The sequence below is a fragment of the Onychomys torridus genome, chromosome 10, assembly GCF_903995425.1.
Source record: "Onychomys torridus chromosome 10, mOncTor1.1, whole genome shotgun sequence".
NCBI lineage: Eukaryota > Metazoa > Chordata > Mammalia > Rodentia > Cricetidae > Onychomys > Onychomys torridus.
Window position 1 is genome coordinate 86,365,313 of NC_050452.1, and position 17,680 is coordinate 86,382,992.

The 17,680-nt window shown below is 36.3% G+C and overlaps 1 protein-coding gene across 5 annotated transcripts in view; it reads left to right on the forward strand.

The window, feature by feature from the left end:
• The window catches only part of Ankrd17 (ankyrin repeat domain 17), a 141,989-nt gene that overhangs the window by 11,681 nt on the left and 112,628 nt on the right, over positions 1–17,680 (forward strand). Inside the window, exon 1 of one of the 5 annotated variants that reach the window (XM_036200401.1) lies at positions 15,214–15,316. The exons of the other annotated variants lie outside the window; for them this stretch is intronic. Within the exon in view, the coding sequence (XP_036056294.1) occupies positions 15,263–15,316 (54 nt within the window). The 5' untranslated portion in view covers positions 15,214–15,262. Of the gene's footprint in view, positions 1–15,213; positions 15,317–17,680 lie in introns of those variants that run through there. 5 annotated transcript variants of the gene reach the window in all.

The following is a 17,680-nucleotide window of genomic DNA, read 5'->3' on the forward strand; positions in this document are numbered from 1 at the left end:
CTTAGATGTTGTGCCTTTTTTACATTTAATTAGGTAGACTCATGGAGAGAGCCTGTGTGTGTGTGTGTGTGTGTGTGTGTGTGTGTGTGTGTGTACACACACATTTCCAAATAGTTAATGAATTGACTTAGGTATTGCAATGCTATCTCCTCCCATGTTTGAAGTGTTGCCTTTCTTTCATGTTTGCACGGTAGACTAATGCATCAAATTGTATTTCCTCAGTGTGTTTATATTTATATGTACCCCATTTGTATATATTGAAGACCCCGCACACAATATTTAGGGACTGTAAAAAACTGAGTATGACATACCTATAATCCCAGTGCTGAGGATATGGAAGACTGGTGGGAGGGTTTCAGTCTAGCTGAGCTCTAGGTTACGCGAGAGGCTTTGCCTCAAAAAATAAGGAGAAGCAATCGAGACGTGTGTCTAGTTTACCTCTGGTCTGCATTGCATATTCACGTACACCCACACAAATGTGCACATGTACACACGAACATAGGTTTATACGCAGGAAAATTACTTACACTAATCAGTTTCACATGTTCTTTGATAAATAGGTAATATTGGTGAGCGGCTTATGGTTGACAAACTAATTTTATGTATTTTTCATGTAATCCAGCTGTTTGCTTGGTTTGTTGGTTTGCTGTACAGGGGATTGAATGCAGGACTTAGTTCATGTTAAGTACTCTTCCACTAGGTTAAATGCTCATGCGTTTGTTTGTTTGTTTGTTTGGGGGACAGGGTCTTGATAGTAGCCCAGACTGGCTGCATTGTCAGAATTTTCCTGCCTCAGCATCCAGGATTGATTATAGACAGGTACTGCCATGTCTGGCTCATGGGGTGGTCTTTGTTGCCAGTTTTCTTCCTCCTGTGCAGGCCTGACTTCTTTCCTCCTTCCCTCTCTTTATAGATATATACATAGGGAGGTAGGTAGCTAGAGCTTTTATTAAGAAGAGCAGCAGCCACTTGTAGTGTCCTAATCGTGATCTTCTAGAGCAGTGGTTCTCAACCTTCCTAATGCTGCGACCCTTTAATATAGTTCCTCATGTTGTGGTAACTCACAAGCATAAAATTATTTCATTTCTACTTCATAACTGTAATATTGCCACTATTATGTGTCTTAGTGTAAATATGTGATTTGCAGGATATCTGAGATGCGACCCCAGTGGGGTTGAGAACTGCTGATGCAGATTTTCTTCAGACCTACTGTACTTGACCTACTATACTCCATACAGTTAGTGCAGGATAGACAGACTGAAATTTTGTAGTTCTCTTCAGTTCTCATTCTGGTCTCTAAGTTTGGAAATCTTTTTGTTATAAAGTATTTCAATTTTATTTTACTTGAGTTTGATATTGAGTCTAAAGGCAGTATGCATATTAGACAAGTACTCTTAGCCCTGAACTAAGATATGTTTCATTCTGTTGAGAGAATAGGACAACATCCTTCAAAGAAAATCTTTGAGAAGTTTCTACGAATCACTACTATAAAATTGCTGGAAGTATTCAATTTAATGTTGTAATCTTAAAGGGCCATTATGTTAATTTTCTTTCAATAGAGCAAGATAGAGAATAATAATTGAAAATCTTTCTTATATATCAAGTATGTTCTTAAGCTTAATATTTTGGCCTTTCCTGTACATTTTCATACAGATGCATAAATGCATATTTATAGAATCAAAGTTTGGTTATGCATAAATGAGAATATTTAAAAAATAACTCCCTGAACCTTTCTTAATTAGTATCACAGAGTCTACACGTGAAAAACTGTGAGTGTGCGCGCGCGCACGCTCCTTTTATTGGATGTGGAGTATTCCCTTGTTTTCCAGTTTGGAAATTTTGTTGTTTCTGATGTTTTGCCATTTTGATCATTTCTGCAAATGTATATGTGCTTTTAGTATTATGGTACAACCTAATGTTAGTGGTGAAATTGCTACACTACATACATGGGTCTTTTATTAAAACACTGTTATTGTGTATATGCATGTTACGTGTTGCCATGGTGTCTGTGTGTGGAAAGAGGTCAGAACATTTTTGTGGAGTCTATTTTCTCTATCTTTATGTGAGTTCTCGGGATCAAACTTAGATTACCAGGCTTGCATGGATAACTCCTTTACCTCTGCTGAGCATCTTGTTGGTCCCAGGGGTCTGTTTTTTTATCTGTCATTTTATTATTCACGTCAACCCCAAATTTTGAAACCATAATGGCTCTTTGTTAGATGTCTATGTACTAGATTGAAAGCCAGATTACAAGCCCTGTTCTAGTCATATGTACTAATTTGGGGAGAAGTCCATTGACTGCTTCATCCACAGATATCACATCTCTGCCTATTTAGTTATTATAAATAACCCAAATTATATTTTAGTTAGTGCTTACTAAGTACTGAACACAGTTTTGATTGCTTTATGTATATTCCATAATGGTAGGCCTTACCACTCCATTTTATCTTTGGTCAAGACATGCACTTTCTCAAGGTAGGAATAAGAGCTGGAATATGGACAGTGTCCATGACAGTCTGCTTCCTTAGCAACGCCTTCGTTCTGCTGCCTCCTTCCTATCCTTCTCCTGCCTTTCTAGTAATTGCAGCACAAAATGGATTTTTGTATAAATTGTAGAGCCTAACAGATTATTTCGTTTTTCATTTGGGTCTTCTTTCAGTTCTATAAGAATGATTTCTTGCGGGCGGCAGTGGTGGTGCACGCCTTTAATCCCAGCACTCGAGAGGCAGGCGGATCTTTGTGAGTTCAAGGCCAGTCTGGTCTACAGAGTGAGATTGAGAGTCTTGTTAATTTTTTTCTGTTCTATTTCATCATGTTGGTTCCCTAACCTCCATCTTGAAATTATTCGTGTGACTGATCTTGAGGTTGAATTTACAGATTGTAAAGGTGATCAGCAAATCTTTTCACTATTACTGAACATGATAGAAAAGTACATACCCTGTGGATAACCTGGTATTGTGAGTCCTCAAATGTGAATTGGGTATAAATAATGTCCATGCTGCCTGGTCAGTATGACATGTGAACTGAAGCTCTCAGAACCAAAGGACCTTTTAACTTAACTTTTTTAGTGGGTTGTGAGACAGATGTATAGGAAATGTCTGTGAACTTACTAGGGTTTCCATAAATGCTATTGTTAAAATTGAAAGGTAAGGAATTTGAGAGAGCCTTGTGAAAGTTAATTATTTTAAAGTAACATTTATTTGTGTGTGTTTGCCATGGCATACGAGTGGGAGTGAGGGACAGTTTGCAGGCGTTACTTCCCTCCTTTTACCGTGTGGATTCTAGGGATTGAACTCAGGCTACCAGGCTTGGTGTCTGATCCACTGAGCCACATTGATTGCTAGCCTCTGACTAATTCTTTTCTTCGTATGTTTAGAAAGAACTCTTACTTATTTCTCTTTCCAATTTTATCTAATGTCATTATTTTACTGAATTTATATATTGTCAGTAAAATGAGTGTGCATTATTTTAAGTGGCTATGATACCACAAGCTAAAATATTGCATGGGTTCTATAATAAGGAGTTCACAAAATGTTGGTTATTTGTTTTAGACAGGATTATATTCTGGATTTACTAGGTCTTTAGAATTTAAATAGAATACATTTTTAACTTCCTTTAGAACTTTAATAATTCATTATATTGTTTTCTGTGACTAATAAATTAGCAAGTTATATTCTTTTCAGTACTTTGCTATAGGCTTAGCAAGTAAGGCTAGGGTTTGGGATAAAATGGCCAAGTATCAAAACAAAGATATGATACTTTATTTAAAATTATGTTTATGTATGTATGTATTTTGTATGCCTAGCTAACTCAAGCTGTTAAGCTTGGTACTAAGTAAGCCATCTCACTGGCCCTGCATATGCTGTCCTCTTAACCTCAGACCCTTTAAGACATAGTCCTCACTTGGTGGACTCTTCTCGCTCACTGTCACTTTAATCTGCCTCCACATAACTACTTTACAGTTCAGGATCCCCTTTACCACTCAGCTTAGCTTTCTGTCTCCAGGAGTATCTGAATTCTCTTAGTCATACACTTGAAGTTGTGAATGTGCCTTAGTATCATGAAGTTCTTATCCATGTTAGCCTTAGCCTGGCTCTCTTGTCTTTTATACCAAGACATAAATATAGACTTGGTATTGTAGTGCTTTTGCCTATACATGAAAATGCTAGTTTTTTATTTTACGGAGCCCAGAAGAACAGTCTCACTTAAGAAAACAAGCAGTGTTTAGGTTTGTGTGTCTTAATGAAATAAAGGTCCCTCTGACCTCAATACCGTAAGAAGTTTTTTAAAAATATTTTTATTTAATATGTATATGATATTTTGTTTGCATATGTGTCTCTGTGCCACTATGTGCCTGGTGCCTATGGAGGACATCAGATCCCTTGGAACTGGACTTACAGAAGGCTATGTGGGAATAGGGAATTGAACCCAGGTCCTTTGGAGGAAGCCAGAACTCTTAACCACTGAGTGCCCCCCCCCAAGAAATCTTTATGAAGATTTTAATCAAAGTATAGTAAGAAAAGCAGTCATATTCTAATATCTTTAAAACCGGGCATGTACAAATATTGTGCTATACTTGAAGTTGCATTTGATTTTGAAATACGATGGGTTTTTTTGGCGTTTCTCTTTCTAGAATTATTTCTCTTGGGAAGGATATGGTTTGAAATTGAGCTAGTATCTTATTTTACAATCCTTCTTTAGTATTTCCTGATTGGGGCAAGTTATTATTTAGTCTCAGTTTCTTCATATTTGAGCTAATGAACTTTTTAACAAGGTTTCTCTAAATGAGGATTTTTTAACTTTTCAACTCAGGACTCCTATCCCTTGAATTTTCGTGTGTGTGTGTGTGTGTGTGTGTGTGTGTACACATATATATGTATATATACATATATGTGTGTGTGTATATATACATATATGCTGTGGATATCACTCTGTGTAAATAAAGTTCTGATTGGCCAGTGGCCAGGCAGGAAGTATAGGCGGGACAAGAGAGTAGAGAATTCTGGGAAGTAGAAGACTGAAGAGAGACACCGCCAGCCGCCACCATGAGAAGCAACATGTAAAGACACTGGTAAGCCACAAGCCATGTGGCAAAGTATAGATTAACAGAAATGGGTTAATTTAAGATAAAAGAAGTAGATAACAAGCAGCCTGCCACGGCCATACAGTTTATAAGCAATATAAGTTTCTGTGTGCTTTCTTGGTTGGGTCTGAGTGACTATGGGACTGGCGGGTAAGAGAGATTTGCATGAGACTCTTAATCTCAGGGTTCGTGCCCCACGTTGGGCGGCAGATATTGGTGAAATTATTAAGGTCACTCCACGTAGTTAAAAGGGAGGTTTATTTTGTGGGGTAACTTACAAATGAAGGGGTAGGTTGCAGGGTCTGGCAAAGGTATAGCGCAGTCCGGCGGTGTTCTCTGGAGAACTCTGCTCGGTCTACCTCCAGCATCCAGCGTCTAGGAATCAAGAGAGCGACCTCCTCCTGATCCTCGGTCTTCCGCTCCCTCCTCTGCCCCGCCTTGTGGGCATGATCATTACCGAAGCCTTAATGGGGGTTGGAACTTCCAGGCCAATGCTGGGATGGCTATCCACTACACACACATATATATATATATATATATATATACACACACACACACTTAGGTACATAAAATAGCAATTTATTGATTCCTTTGGTATACATATAATTTTATCATTTATTAAAGGTGAAGGCTAATTTACATACTAGTAAGGTAGATCTGCTTATTTTTACAAAGGGGATTGAATCTTGGCTAACTATTTGATAATGCAGCACACAGCATTTTCTATATTCTATAGAATTCATTGATGGCATTGATTTTATAGTCATCAGTGCTGAGAAAGGTACTTTGCATAAATGAAGAGTACAGAGTGGCAAAAATATGTCTAGGGCCACCTCAGAAATATTTGAAAGTTCTGCTCTAATCCATAGTGAAAGCCTTTTTTTTTTTTTTTTTTTTTTTTTTTTTTGAGACAGGATTTTTCTTTGTAGCTTTGAAGCCCTTCCTGGAATTCACTCTGTGTAGCCCAGGCTGGCCTGAATTTACAGAGATGCTCCTGCCTCTACCTCCTGAGTGCTGGGATTAAAGGCATGCACTACCACTGCCTGGCCATTTATTTCTTTTTTAAAATGATACCTTGGGTAATTCATACACTAATCTTAAAGATCAAATATTATAGTGCAGTATTACCTAAAAGACACTAATTTAATATGCTGAAGAATGATGATAGGAAAATAATATGTCTTTGTTTTCCATATATAAATATGTTTTTATGAGTCCAGAAAACTTTGTAAGTACAGTAAGAAACACGTTAATTCAAAACGTATCTATATCTGGTAGTCCTTAGTTAGGCATTTAATCAGTGTTGGTTGCAGTTGAATGCTGTACTCAGAACCAAGGGCTGCAATGCAGTTGTGTCAGGCAACGTGGTTGAAAGCTGCCAGGAATATACTGGATTCATTCTGTATTTGTTTTTAAGTCTTTGTTGTGAATTTAGAACTTCGTTCTTTTGAGACAGCATCTTATCATATAACATAGGCTGCCTTGGAACTGGTTTCTGTAGTCCTGGCTGGCCTCAAACTTAACAAAGCTCCACTGGACTGCCTCCCAAGTACTTATATTAAAGGATTGTAGCCTATGCCTATTTTTTCTTGTTTTTTTGTTTTGTTTTGTTTTGTTTGTTTGTTTTCCAGAAACTGTTTAGTGTTGCTTTTTTTTTTTTTTCAATCTACACATTTAGTTACATGACCAGTAATGTTGTGACTCACAGATTAAGAAGCTGGACTTTATAAAGAATGAAGATATTTTACATAGTTGATTTTAATACATGGTTTTACATGTTACTTGCTAACTTATTTTCACCTTAATTCATATATGAAATTCTGGAACAAAGTTGGAATTGTTCTTTTTTAGTCAGAAACAATTCTCTTTACCTTTTTAAGATTGTGGTCAGCTATTTCCTTTCCTCTGCCCCCAGTAATTATGTAAGTTACCTACAGAAATTCCCATTTAGGAGGGCAGGTAGCCTTTGAGAGTCTATAGCTGGTTAGAATGCTTTATTTATGTGTGTGTGTGTGTATGTGTGCATGCTGTGTGAGTGCACACCTGCCATGGTGTAGATGTCAGAAGACAACTGGGACATGGATTCTCCGCTGTTAATGACTTGCAGGGATAGAACTTAAGTCATGAGATGTGCCCAGCAGGTCATCTTACCAGAGCCAATGAGTCAATTTTAGTTTTATTTACTGTCTTAAGACTTACTTTATTTAGTTTTTGTGTGTATGGGTATGTACACATGTATACATGCAGGTGCCCAAGGAGGCCAGAAGGATATCAGATCCCCTGGAGCTGGAGTTACTGGCATTTGTCACCTACCCAATGTGGGTGCTGAGATCTGAACTCTGGTTCCATGATTGAGCAGTAAACACTTAATGACTGAGCCATGTCTCTCTACCTTCTGATAAAAATACTTGTAAGTTGTCACCAACCATCCTCTGTTTTTCTTTCATCGGTGAGGAGAAGGAAAAAAACTCCTAAGAGAGATTTTTATATCTGCTTTCCCTCCCTGGATAGGTGAAGAGTTACATGGAAAGCTGAGTTATGATTAATAAAGTACACAGCTATTGCCTTATATGCTTAGCCACCTATGAAGCTATAACTCCATTTTATCTATATTGATGGAAATTTTCTTTGAATTGAATGGACTTACATAGATGACCCACCATATTCTTTTAACTTTCTTTCTCACAGTGTTTGATCAGTGATGTTTGTCTTAGTCACTGTTCCATTGCTGTGAAGAGACACCATGACCAAGACAACTCTTGAAGAAGAAAGCATATAATTGTGGGCTTGCTTACAGTTTCAGAGGTTTAGTCCATTATCATGACAGAGATCATTGTGGCATGCATGGTGCGTGCTGGAGCAGTACTCAAGAGCTACATCCTGATCAAGAGCACTGGCTGCTTTTGTAGAAGATTTTATTTGATTCTCAGCATCCACTTGACACCTCATAACCACCTATATTCCAGTCTTAAGGGATCTGATGACCTCTTCTGGCCTTCTTGAGTACAAGGCATACATATGGTACACAGGCATACATACATATAGGCAAAACACTCAATTCACACAAAACAAAAGAATCATTCTCTTGAATATATAGGCCAGGGGTTCAGTTGGGTATAGCATGAATCTTAAAATGTCTTATTAATAAAATCAAACCTGAAGCCAGGTATTGGGGCGAATGCTGGAAGATCAGAGAAACAGAACAAGCCACAGCTTCCTCACCTCACCAGTTCCTCAGCTGATCCTGTTTCCTCAGACTGGAAGCCTCTGAGTCCTCATCCCAATGGATCTCAGCTGAACTGCTGCTCAGGAACCTAAAAGCTTAACCAGCTCTAGTTCCTGGTCCTCTGCTTCCTGCCATCACTTCCTGGGATTAAAGGCGTGTGTCACCATGCCTGGCTGTTTCTAGTGTGATGTTGAACTCACAGAGATCCAAACGGATATCTGCATTCAGAATTTTAGGATTAAAGATGTGTGTGTGCCACCATTTTCTGGCCTTTATGTCTATCTAGTGGCTGTTCTGTTCTCTGATCCCAAATAAGTTTATTAGGGTGCACAATATTTTGGGGAACACAATTACCACACATTTGGGTGTGTACTGAAAAGTTGCACACTAATGGAGATGTAGGAACACTAAAGGGGATTTTTCTTTATGTGACAACTCTGTAGTGATTCTCTGTCTAGGGTCACAATTTGACTAGTAGAAAAGGGGATAGTGCCTAGTTTGTAGTTTGCAGCCTAGCCCTAGAGATAACTGAATGTAATATATTTCTTAACACATTGAATTGTGAGTTTGGAAAGGATAGTCTTAGTAATTAAAATAATAACTTGCAGGTCAACCATTTCAAAGTTTGTTAAGATAGATTAAGCTAGAAGTCGCATAATGGTAGCATATCTTAACACCATACTAATTGGACATTAATATTAGAGAACCCAGGTCATTAAGGAATCAGAAGACCTAGTGACAGCAATAGTGTTCCTTGGCGCATCTGGGTAGTTTTCACATTCCAGTCTTGCATGCCTCTGGCTTTAAGATTTTTTTCATATGATTTAAGTGTATATTCCCAGGTCACCTCCAACTTATGTATGTATGTATGTGTGTCTGATTTCTCTTTGTTAGTAGTTGCTTTGGAGCAGGAGATAGTTAATATGTTGCTAGCTATAATAAAAGTACTATACCATCAGCAGATTTAGCTTATTTAAAAATAATGAGTAACTTTTGTTATGCCTCTGCTTGTTTTTGTTTTTTACTCTTGTATAGTACTCATAAGTTTGAAAGGTGGATGGGACTTAAAAATAATACATACTCTGTCAGTTTAATATACATAGATCCTATTGTGAAGACTAGAAAAATAATGACTTCACAGTGTGACCAACCTGTCATGGGGAGAGGTAACAAATAAGTGTCAGCAGACACAGCTATTACTTCAGTTGTGCTGGAAGGCACCAGCTGCCTTCATTACTTTGCTTACTCTGTTGCTTAAGCTTGGATAAGGTTTCTTAAATCATTTCGTATACAGGACACATCTAGTTTGAAATATTTCCTTTTTAAACGTGGTAATTCTCTTCTGTGCTGGTCTAAATTGAATTTTATATTTTATTTATTAGTTGGATTTGGGGAGAATAGAAAGGGACTATAATGATAAAATAAAAATGGCAAAGATTTTAGACACATGGTAAACTTGGCCAGGAGTCTTGATGGAGTTCGTGTAGATTATGAACTTTTAAAGTAGCCTATTTTTTTTTCAATCATTTTGTATCCAGGATGTAGTATAGACCTTAACATCTGGTAAGTACTCAGTAAATGTATAAATGAATATGCAAACAGTTAAGGATGATCTTTAAAAAGAAAGTTACTAGATTTAAGGGCAGTCAGGCTACATAGACCCAGCTTCAAAAAAAAAGTTACTTGGTCTTTAGCTTTGGGGTTTTTATACGAGCCTGAGAAAAATCTCATTTACATAATAAAATTAAGTCTTTTAAAAATAACTAATATAGGCAGAACATAGCCTCTGTTGTATTTAGAACATAATATCATGTCAGATACATGTTAGAAAACTGAGGTGGAAATTACATGGTACTCTCTGTTAGTTAATAAAGCTCTTTAATTATTGGGATTGATAACGATGCCGTGCAGTATTCCAGCATGTAGATGTAACCGGCTTGTTAAATAAGAAACACAGAACCAATTGCAAAGTTAAAAACCACGAGGTCAGAGCAAGAACGGAAAACCTTACCCTTAAAAGAGAGAGATGTTGCCAGCCACCACCATGACAAGGAGGATGTAAGGTAATGGTAAGCCACGAGCCATGTGGCAAAGTATAGATTAATAGAAATGGGCTAATTTAAGATAAAAAAGTAGATAACAAGAAGCCTGCCACAGCCATATGGTTTCTAAACAGTGTAAGTTTCTGTGTGTTTGCTTGGTTGGTTCTGAGTGTCTATAGGCCTGGCGGGTGAGAGAGATTTGTCCTGACTGTGGGCCAGGCAGGAAAACTCTAGCTACACCAGCACTCTGGTGAGATGAAAGCAGGAGTGTCCGCAGTTTCTTGGCCACATGAACAGTTTGTGTGCCAGCCTGTGCTGTGTGAGACTCTGTCTCACAAATATTAAAAACAGAAGACTCAGGTGCTCTGTAATGTTGCCCGTTCTTTGTCTTAGCATACATGGAAAGATTACATTAAAATTTCTTCTTTGAAAATGGCCTTTTTGGAGTCCATTACCTATGGTGGGACACCTTGTACAGCCTTGATGCAGAGGGAGGGCCTTGGACCTGCCTCAACTGAATGTACCAGGCTCTGCTGACTCCCCATGGGAGGCCTTACCTTTTTGGAGGAGGGAATGGAGGGTGAGTTTGGGGGGAGAGACTGGAGGGGGAAGGGTGGGAGGAGGGAAGAAAGGAGGATCTGTGGTTGACATGTAAAATGAATAAAAAAAAATTTAAGAAAAAAGAAAAAATGTATAATTTGGCTGGGTGTGGTGATGGATGCCAGTAACCCCAGTACTTGAGAAGCTGAGGCAAGATCATGAATTCCAGATTAGATTGGGCCACATATCAAGTTCTCTGCCATCCTGAACTTTGTCTCTAAAAACAAAAATCCCCACAATAATTAGAAAGTAAACTAGAAGACAAGTTAATTCATTTAACCATGTTTTATTTAATACCCAAATATTTCCTGATGATTCTGGGTGTTTAGTATATTAAATTCTTTCAGGACATCTGTTCACAGTTGACTTCAAGTTCAAAACAAAACACCAGCACCAAACCTTGTATGGAATTTGTATTTTGACAGAAGGAGATTACATTTTTGCAGGCCAGAATATTTTATCCCATTCTTCTCTTCTCCAAATACATGCATTTTGAAAGACTTGGTGTAGTAACATTTTAAACAGTAACTAATTGAGATTATTTTAGCAAGAATCATTTTTTAATAAAGGGAAAAAGTTAAATGCAAAATGGTGAAACTTCTGAGCTTTTCCTTATAAAGTGAAAATGTTGAGGAATTAAGTATAAGCCTAAATACCTTTATAATTAATGGTGATTTCAGATTTAGGATTTGCAATAGAAATACTTTGTAGAAAACAGTACTTAATCAGGTTTAATGTAGAAGCATGTTTAGAAAGTTACTATATGGCTATATTCTGGTATATACAGAGTATGTATAATAAAGAGTGTTATAATGTTATGGACTATAAATGTCTACCAGTAGTGGACTGATGAAATATGTTACAGTACTGTTTTTATTGGAAATTAGAGCAGTTGTCAAACAGATTTTACATGTGCTAGTCGGAGCATATGTTGTAGAGTACTTCATTTAAACATTAAGGGTGCTTAACATACAGTTTCTATACACAGTCCGGTTCTGTTTGGAGAACTGGGGAGCCAAAATACTCCAGCCCCTTATATAGGCCTATAGCCTTAGTGCAACTTCCTGTATGTGTTCTAAAATGGTAAAAGCAGCTTCATTAGGAAAATGAAAGTGTCAGTATACGTATGCTACCCTGAACAACTGAACTGACAAAGAAAAAAAATCAGCTACCTATGATTCAGCAAGTGATGATTCTTCCCTTTCCATATACAACAACTGATGTTCCCTCAGACTTTTTTGGATCCTACTTTTCTTTTTGTCCCCACCTCCTACCTGTTTAACCCTAGATTACGTAGACACAATACAGTGTGTGTGTATGCTATGTAAATAGTTGTGCAGGTGCCAGTTTTGTTGTATTTTCATTTTTGCAGAGGCTAGAGTCCGTCGTACAGATGGAGACAGGGACAGCTATGCATAGCATGCTTCCCTTAGTGTAAAAATAGTTTTATATTGAGGTGTATATGAAAAGTGTGAGCTGTAGTGTCGTTGATTGTACCTCTTAAGGATAAGAGGTTTGCTTTTCTGTTTTTAATGTTACCTGTTTTTATGGTGCTGACGATCAAACTCGGGACCCTGTGTATATATATGGTCAGTTGTGTATCCTCAGTCCTGTGTGTGTATTATGTTTATGCTGTTAATGTTTTCCATGTATATGGATTACTTTATAGGTAAAAGATGTAGTTAGTGAAAGAGAAAATAAGCTTAATGGTAAGGAAAAGAATATTACTATAATAAACTAGAAATACATCTATAATCTTTAGTCATTTTATAGTATAACTAGGTTAGGAGAGATAGGTAAAATGTAGATATGCACTGATGTTTTATAGTGTCCTTTCAAAAATCTTGTTGTATTTTATAAACATTTTCACTAAATTGTTTTTTAAGTCTTTAAGACCTTTGTTATGTATGGCTAGGCTATTGTGCAATTGTGGTTTTTTTATTTTGTTTTGTTTTTCCTTCTAAACTATCTTACACTGTAGGGGAAAAACTCATAAATATATACATTTTGAGAAGTGCATGTTTTCTTTTTCTTAGTATTGTCCTTTTGTTTGAAAAATTTGAATTTTGAAATCCTACCAGGTTTGATTGCCACAACCAAAAGTAAACAGAACCTAGGGAAATAATCAATGCAGAATAGCGGTTTAGCTTGATGATTGTGTGTACTTTCTGTCTTGCTTATTTTTTTCCTTGTTTAGACCACTTTTGGCTTCTGACTGTTTTCTCCTTTTTAATGTGAAACTTCAGTGGACAATTGAATCTTACTTCAGTGAATATTTTAAAAAATAGTTTGTTCTATAGATTATTTTTATGTGTCTCAGCATGTTAATTACATAATATTATTGCCATTAGAAAAAAAAATGGTCTTTTGTCATTGAAATCAGTTTTGGACAGCTAACAGGGAATTTTTCCCTATAAAATAAAGTTGAGTTGATGACTCTTAAAGCAATGAATTTTAAGACAGATGTGTATGCACCTCCTTTCATACCATTTTGCTTCCTTTAATATCAGTCATTGTATTAGCAAGGTAGCTTAGAAAGTTAATGGGAAAGTCACTATTTTCATGCAGAACAAAAATATTACAGAACGTTTGAAATGTGTATTGTATTCATACTGACAGTTTTGTTGACTTTCTCCTTCCCTCCTCATGTGGGTTCTAGGGTTAGGCTTATGTCTCAAGCCCATTGCCTCCTAAGCTATGAAAAAGTTTTGAGATGCCCTTCTCTTGGCTTATGAGGAAAAGAGTGACTGTTGTAGCCTGTGAGTTCTTAGAGTCACACCTGCCTTTGCTTACTTAGCTTGAAGTTCTTCTCTTAGCCTAGAGATGAAGTTTGTTTGAAGCTTAAAATTAGTTGACCTTGAAGGTAGGAGATAAAATTTAGTTTTCTGGTTTCACTTTGTGCTAGGTTTCAACAGGGAGATTATTTGGAGAAGCTGCCAAGTAGACATTACCATAACTAAATGTAGACGCTAGGGTGGGCCTAGGGCAGTATAGCATTTATGATATTACTTGTTTACTGTTAACTTTATTGAGTCCCACAATTCTAGATTGAATGTGGCTTTGGTTTTGTTATGTAACTCTGTGTCCAATCTGAGTCGTTGTTTCATTATCCATGAAATGTAAATGATATTGCCTGGAGAAAGACGGTAGTAGATGATTCTGAGAATAATGTCCAGAGCAGGCTACCTAGTTTCACCAATTTTAGTCCCTCAACCAAATCAGTTTAGCTGAGAAGAATTGGACAAGAAGCTTCATACTGTCTGGTTTCCACATCTTTAACGTAAATATCATATAGCATCTTTAAGACTGAAAATTCAGTGAGTTAATAGACACAAAAGCATTTCAGTGGCACATAGTAAACCCACTAAGCTTGTTAGTACTATTTTAAGTTACTGTCACATAGCTGGGTTATTATGAAGGCTAAATAACATGTTTTTGTTGTTTTTTTAAACATAAAACCAAATTCATACATTGCCTGCCACAGTAAAGCTGTCTCTTTAATACTATACAGTAGATACTTTACCTCGCTTTGTGTCATATGAACTTGCTAGGAAGAAACCTCATCTTGGCTACTCCTAAAATACTTTCTGTTATACAATAGTTATGTCAAATGTCTTACAATATTTATGCTAATAGAAAACTACACTATTGTACTTAATAAATGAAGTTAAAAGCATTACCAGAAGATGAATATACTATAGTATATACTAGATGTTCATTTGGTACTTACACGGTTTTACAAACAATTGAGTTTATAGGAAAGCAGTTTACCATTTTAAAAGTCTGCATTAAGCCAGCTACAGGAGTTAGGTATATTATATAATCCCTTTGCTAGGATGTTCCAAATTCCTAGCTTGGCATTATGCTTCCTCCTCTGCATGTTTAATACAACAATTAATCTCATTGTAAGACTTCACTAAGGATAAATTGCTATGAAATCCACTTGAACCTCTTTTGTTCAGCCAGGAAACTAACATGTTAAGTAGCTTTAAAAAATACATACACACACACATATATGTATTCTTTTTTAGGAAAATGTGGGATTTCAGAATTAGTAATAGTAAAATAGGAGATTTTATCTATTGAAATTACTTGGCAGAAGTTTGCTTTAAAATAGAGCCTCTGTGTCTTTAAAGAATACGCAGTGAGTCACCCCTGCTCTTTTGGTAGATGCCTGGCTGGTGAAGAGCTAAGCTGCTTTAGGCATGTAATAGAACATTCCATTTCCTGTTCCCTTGCTGACACAGAGGAGTGTTCCTGCTGGCAATGATCTAATCATAGTGCAGTAGAAACATGGCAGTTTGAGAAACCATGGTGGAGACAGCGGCTGAAATGGAAGCCTATGTGCTAGAAGACATTCTGGAGGTAGGATTAGGGCTGGACATGAAATAAAAGTGGAAATTTGAACAAAGAAGTCTTATCTGCTAGAATTATTTTACAGATGAATAGATTAGAGGAGAGAGCAGAGAGAGGCAGAGCATAAAAGCAAGACACGGACAGACCTTATTTCCTGTGAGAATGTGTCAATCTGTTCACATGATTATTAAACTGTAGACTTACTTTGTTTAAACCTCATGTTTTATAAATTGTAGATATATTTGGTAGGAAAAAGGGGAGAGAGGGTTCGGACTTGCCTTGTGCTGTGGTGACCTTTAGATTAACTCATTAGAAGGTGGGGTGTGCAAAGCAGCTTGAAGTAGGTTTAGTATCATATGTCTTAGAATTCATTTACATATCTAAGCCTAAAGCTGTGCTTGCAATTAATTGTAAAAACTCCTGGTTATTTTAGCTTGAGATCTAATGGCTTTATGTAAGTGGTACACTCTGATGTAGATTTTTTCATGTGACTATTGTAAAATAAATTAGAAATTTAATTTTAAAACCCCCTAAATTTGGATTCTGATGCTAGAATGCTATCGATAAAAATCTATGATTTAAGCCATGAGTATTTTAAATTACTCTTTTTTTTTTTTACTGATTTTATCAATTTTAAATGACACCATTTGAATAGAAAGCAAGTCAAGGAAATAGGTGAAACTGTGATTGATTATGGCCTTGGTTATAGCATGCTGCCCAAAATTTGTATTTACTTAAATCTCATTTCTTCCTCTGTGAGGATGCAAGGCTTTTATTATGGTGGTTACTGTTTTGCTTCTTTCTTTCTTCTTTTTTTTTTTTTTTCCTCTTTAAGAAAGGGAATAAAAAGCCTGGCTATTCGGGTATAGATGCTTTATGGTAGTGTGTGGATAATTGTTACCGTTACACTGTCTTCAAGAGAGATTTCATTGTGGGGAGAGGGCTTGGGAGCTGCTGCAAAGGGAAGCTAGGCGGGGCCAAGAGAAGAAAAAAGCCTATGCGCATTATAAAGTGCTGCATGATCAATGAGCATTTTCTGGAGTCTTTCAGTGTGTGCCTGGAGCTGACATTGCAGCAAGTCTCAGGGTTCTGCAGAATGAAAACTGATTCCATTGTATTATCTACCTCCCTGCAGACACCTGCCCAACATGCCCCCCCCCCCCAAACGTTATTGTGTGAATTGAATTGTGTGGTTAATTTCCATTCTTTTCCTCCCCCACCCCCCAGCCTTGACACTATTAGTAAGTTTCCCTAATAAAATGCTGTGAAATTATTTACTTGGAAACAGTGGTATATACATTCATTAAGAGACTTCTGTAATTACAAGCGGTCACATGACTTCGTTGGCAGTACAGTTTAAACAGACCTAATTAGATTTTAAAGCTCTGGTAGTCCTTTTTAAATTTCTTCTTTAAAACATTTGCTTGGATTTTATAGAAGTGTGACTCATGGAGTTTTAAACCTATTTGACAGTTTTCGTAGGACATTTAAATTTAAGATTATAAAAGGTTTTAGATGTCTTCATTTTCTGATGATAAAACCTCTAAGCATAGTTTTGTTCTCTAAATACAGATTCTTTACATCTGTTGTAACAGTTGCTTGTCATTATTTCCATTAAAATTGCCAGGTTTGGATGTTGCATTGCCTAATTTATTCATTATTACCATTTATTAAAATCACTGCAATTTTGGTTGTCCTAATTTTACATCTATTTTAATTTGATTTCTTTATACCTGTTGCATTAAACTGTATTGAGTAGTTTCTGTTTAAAATTCTACAATTTAGTTTAGTTGGCAGAATAGATGTGAAAAATTTGCAAATATTAAGAGGATTACTTTCCAAAAAGAAAGTAATTAGAGTGGTACAATGCCAGAATAAAAGTGCAAAGAATGTATTTTCTAGCTTTGACATTTTCAAAAGTGCATTACATTGTAAGCAGACAACTTATATAATGAGCTTTCCTAAAAAAATCCTTTAACTTCTTTCTTTAAGAGCTTACTTGTTATAAGTGTATAAAAGAGAACTTAAACCAGGAAATGCAGACATATCCTTAGAGTACTGTGGTTTTGTTTCTTAATTTTAAAAATTAAAATTTCCTGTGGCTTACTTTATAAATCACATTTTAACATCTTAAACACTTTAAATAGAACCACAAATATATGTGTTTGTATATATATGTATATATACATACACACATGCATATAGTTGAAGCTTTAAATCTTTAAAATCTTAAATATATTTCTGAAATTTATAGTAAAACTAGAAGAGGTCGATTATAATTTATATTATTTCTTTTTAACTGTCCAGTTTGTTGAATGAGAATAATTTGGTTAACTAAGCACTATTTTTCTTTCCCAACTAAAGTAGTCAAAT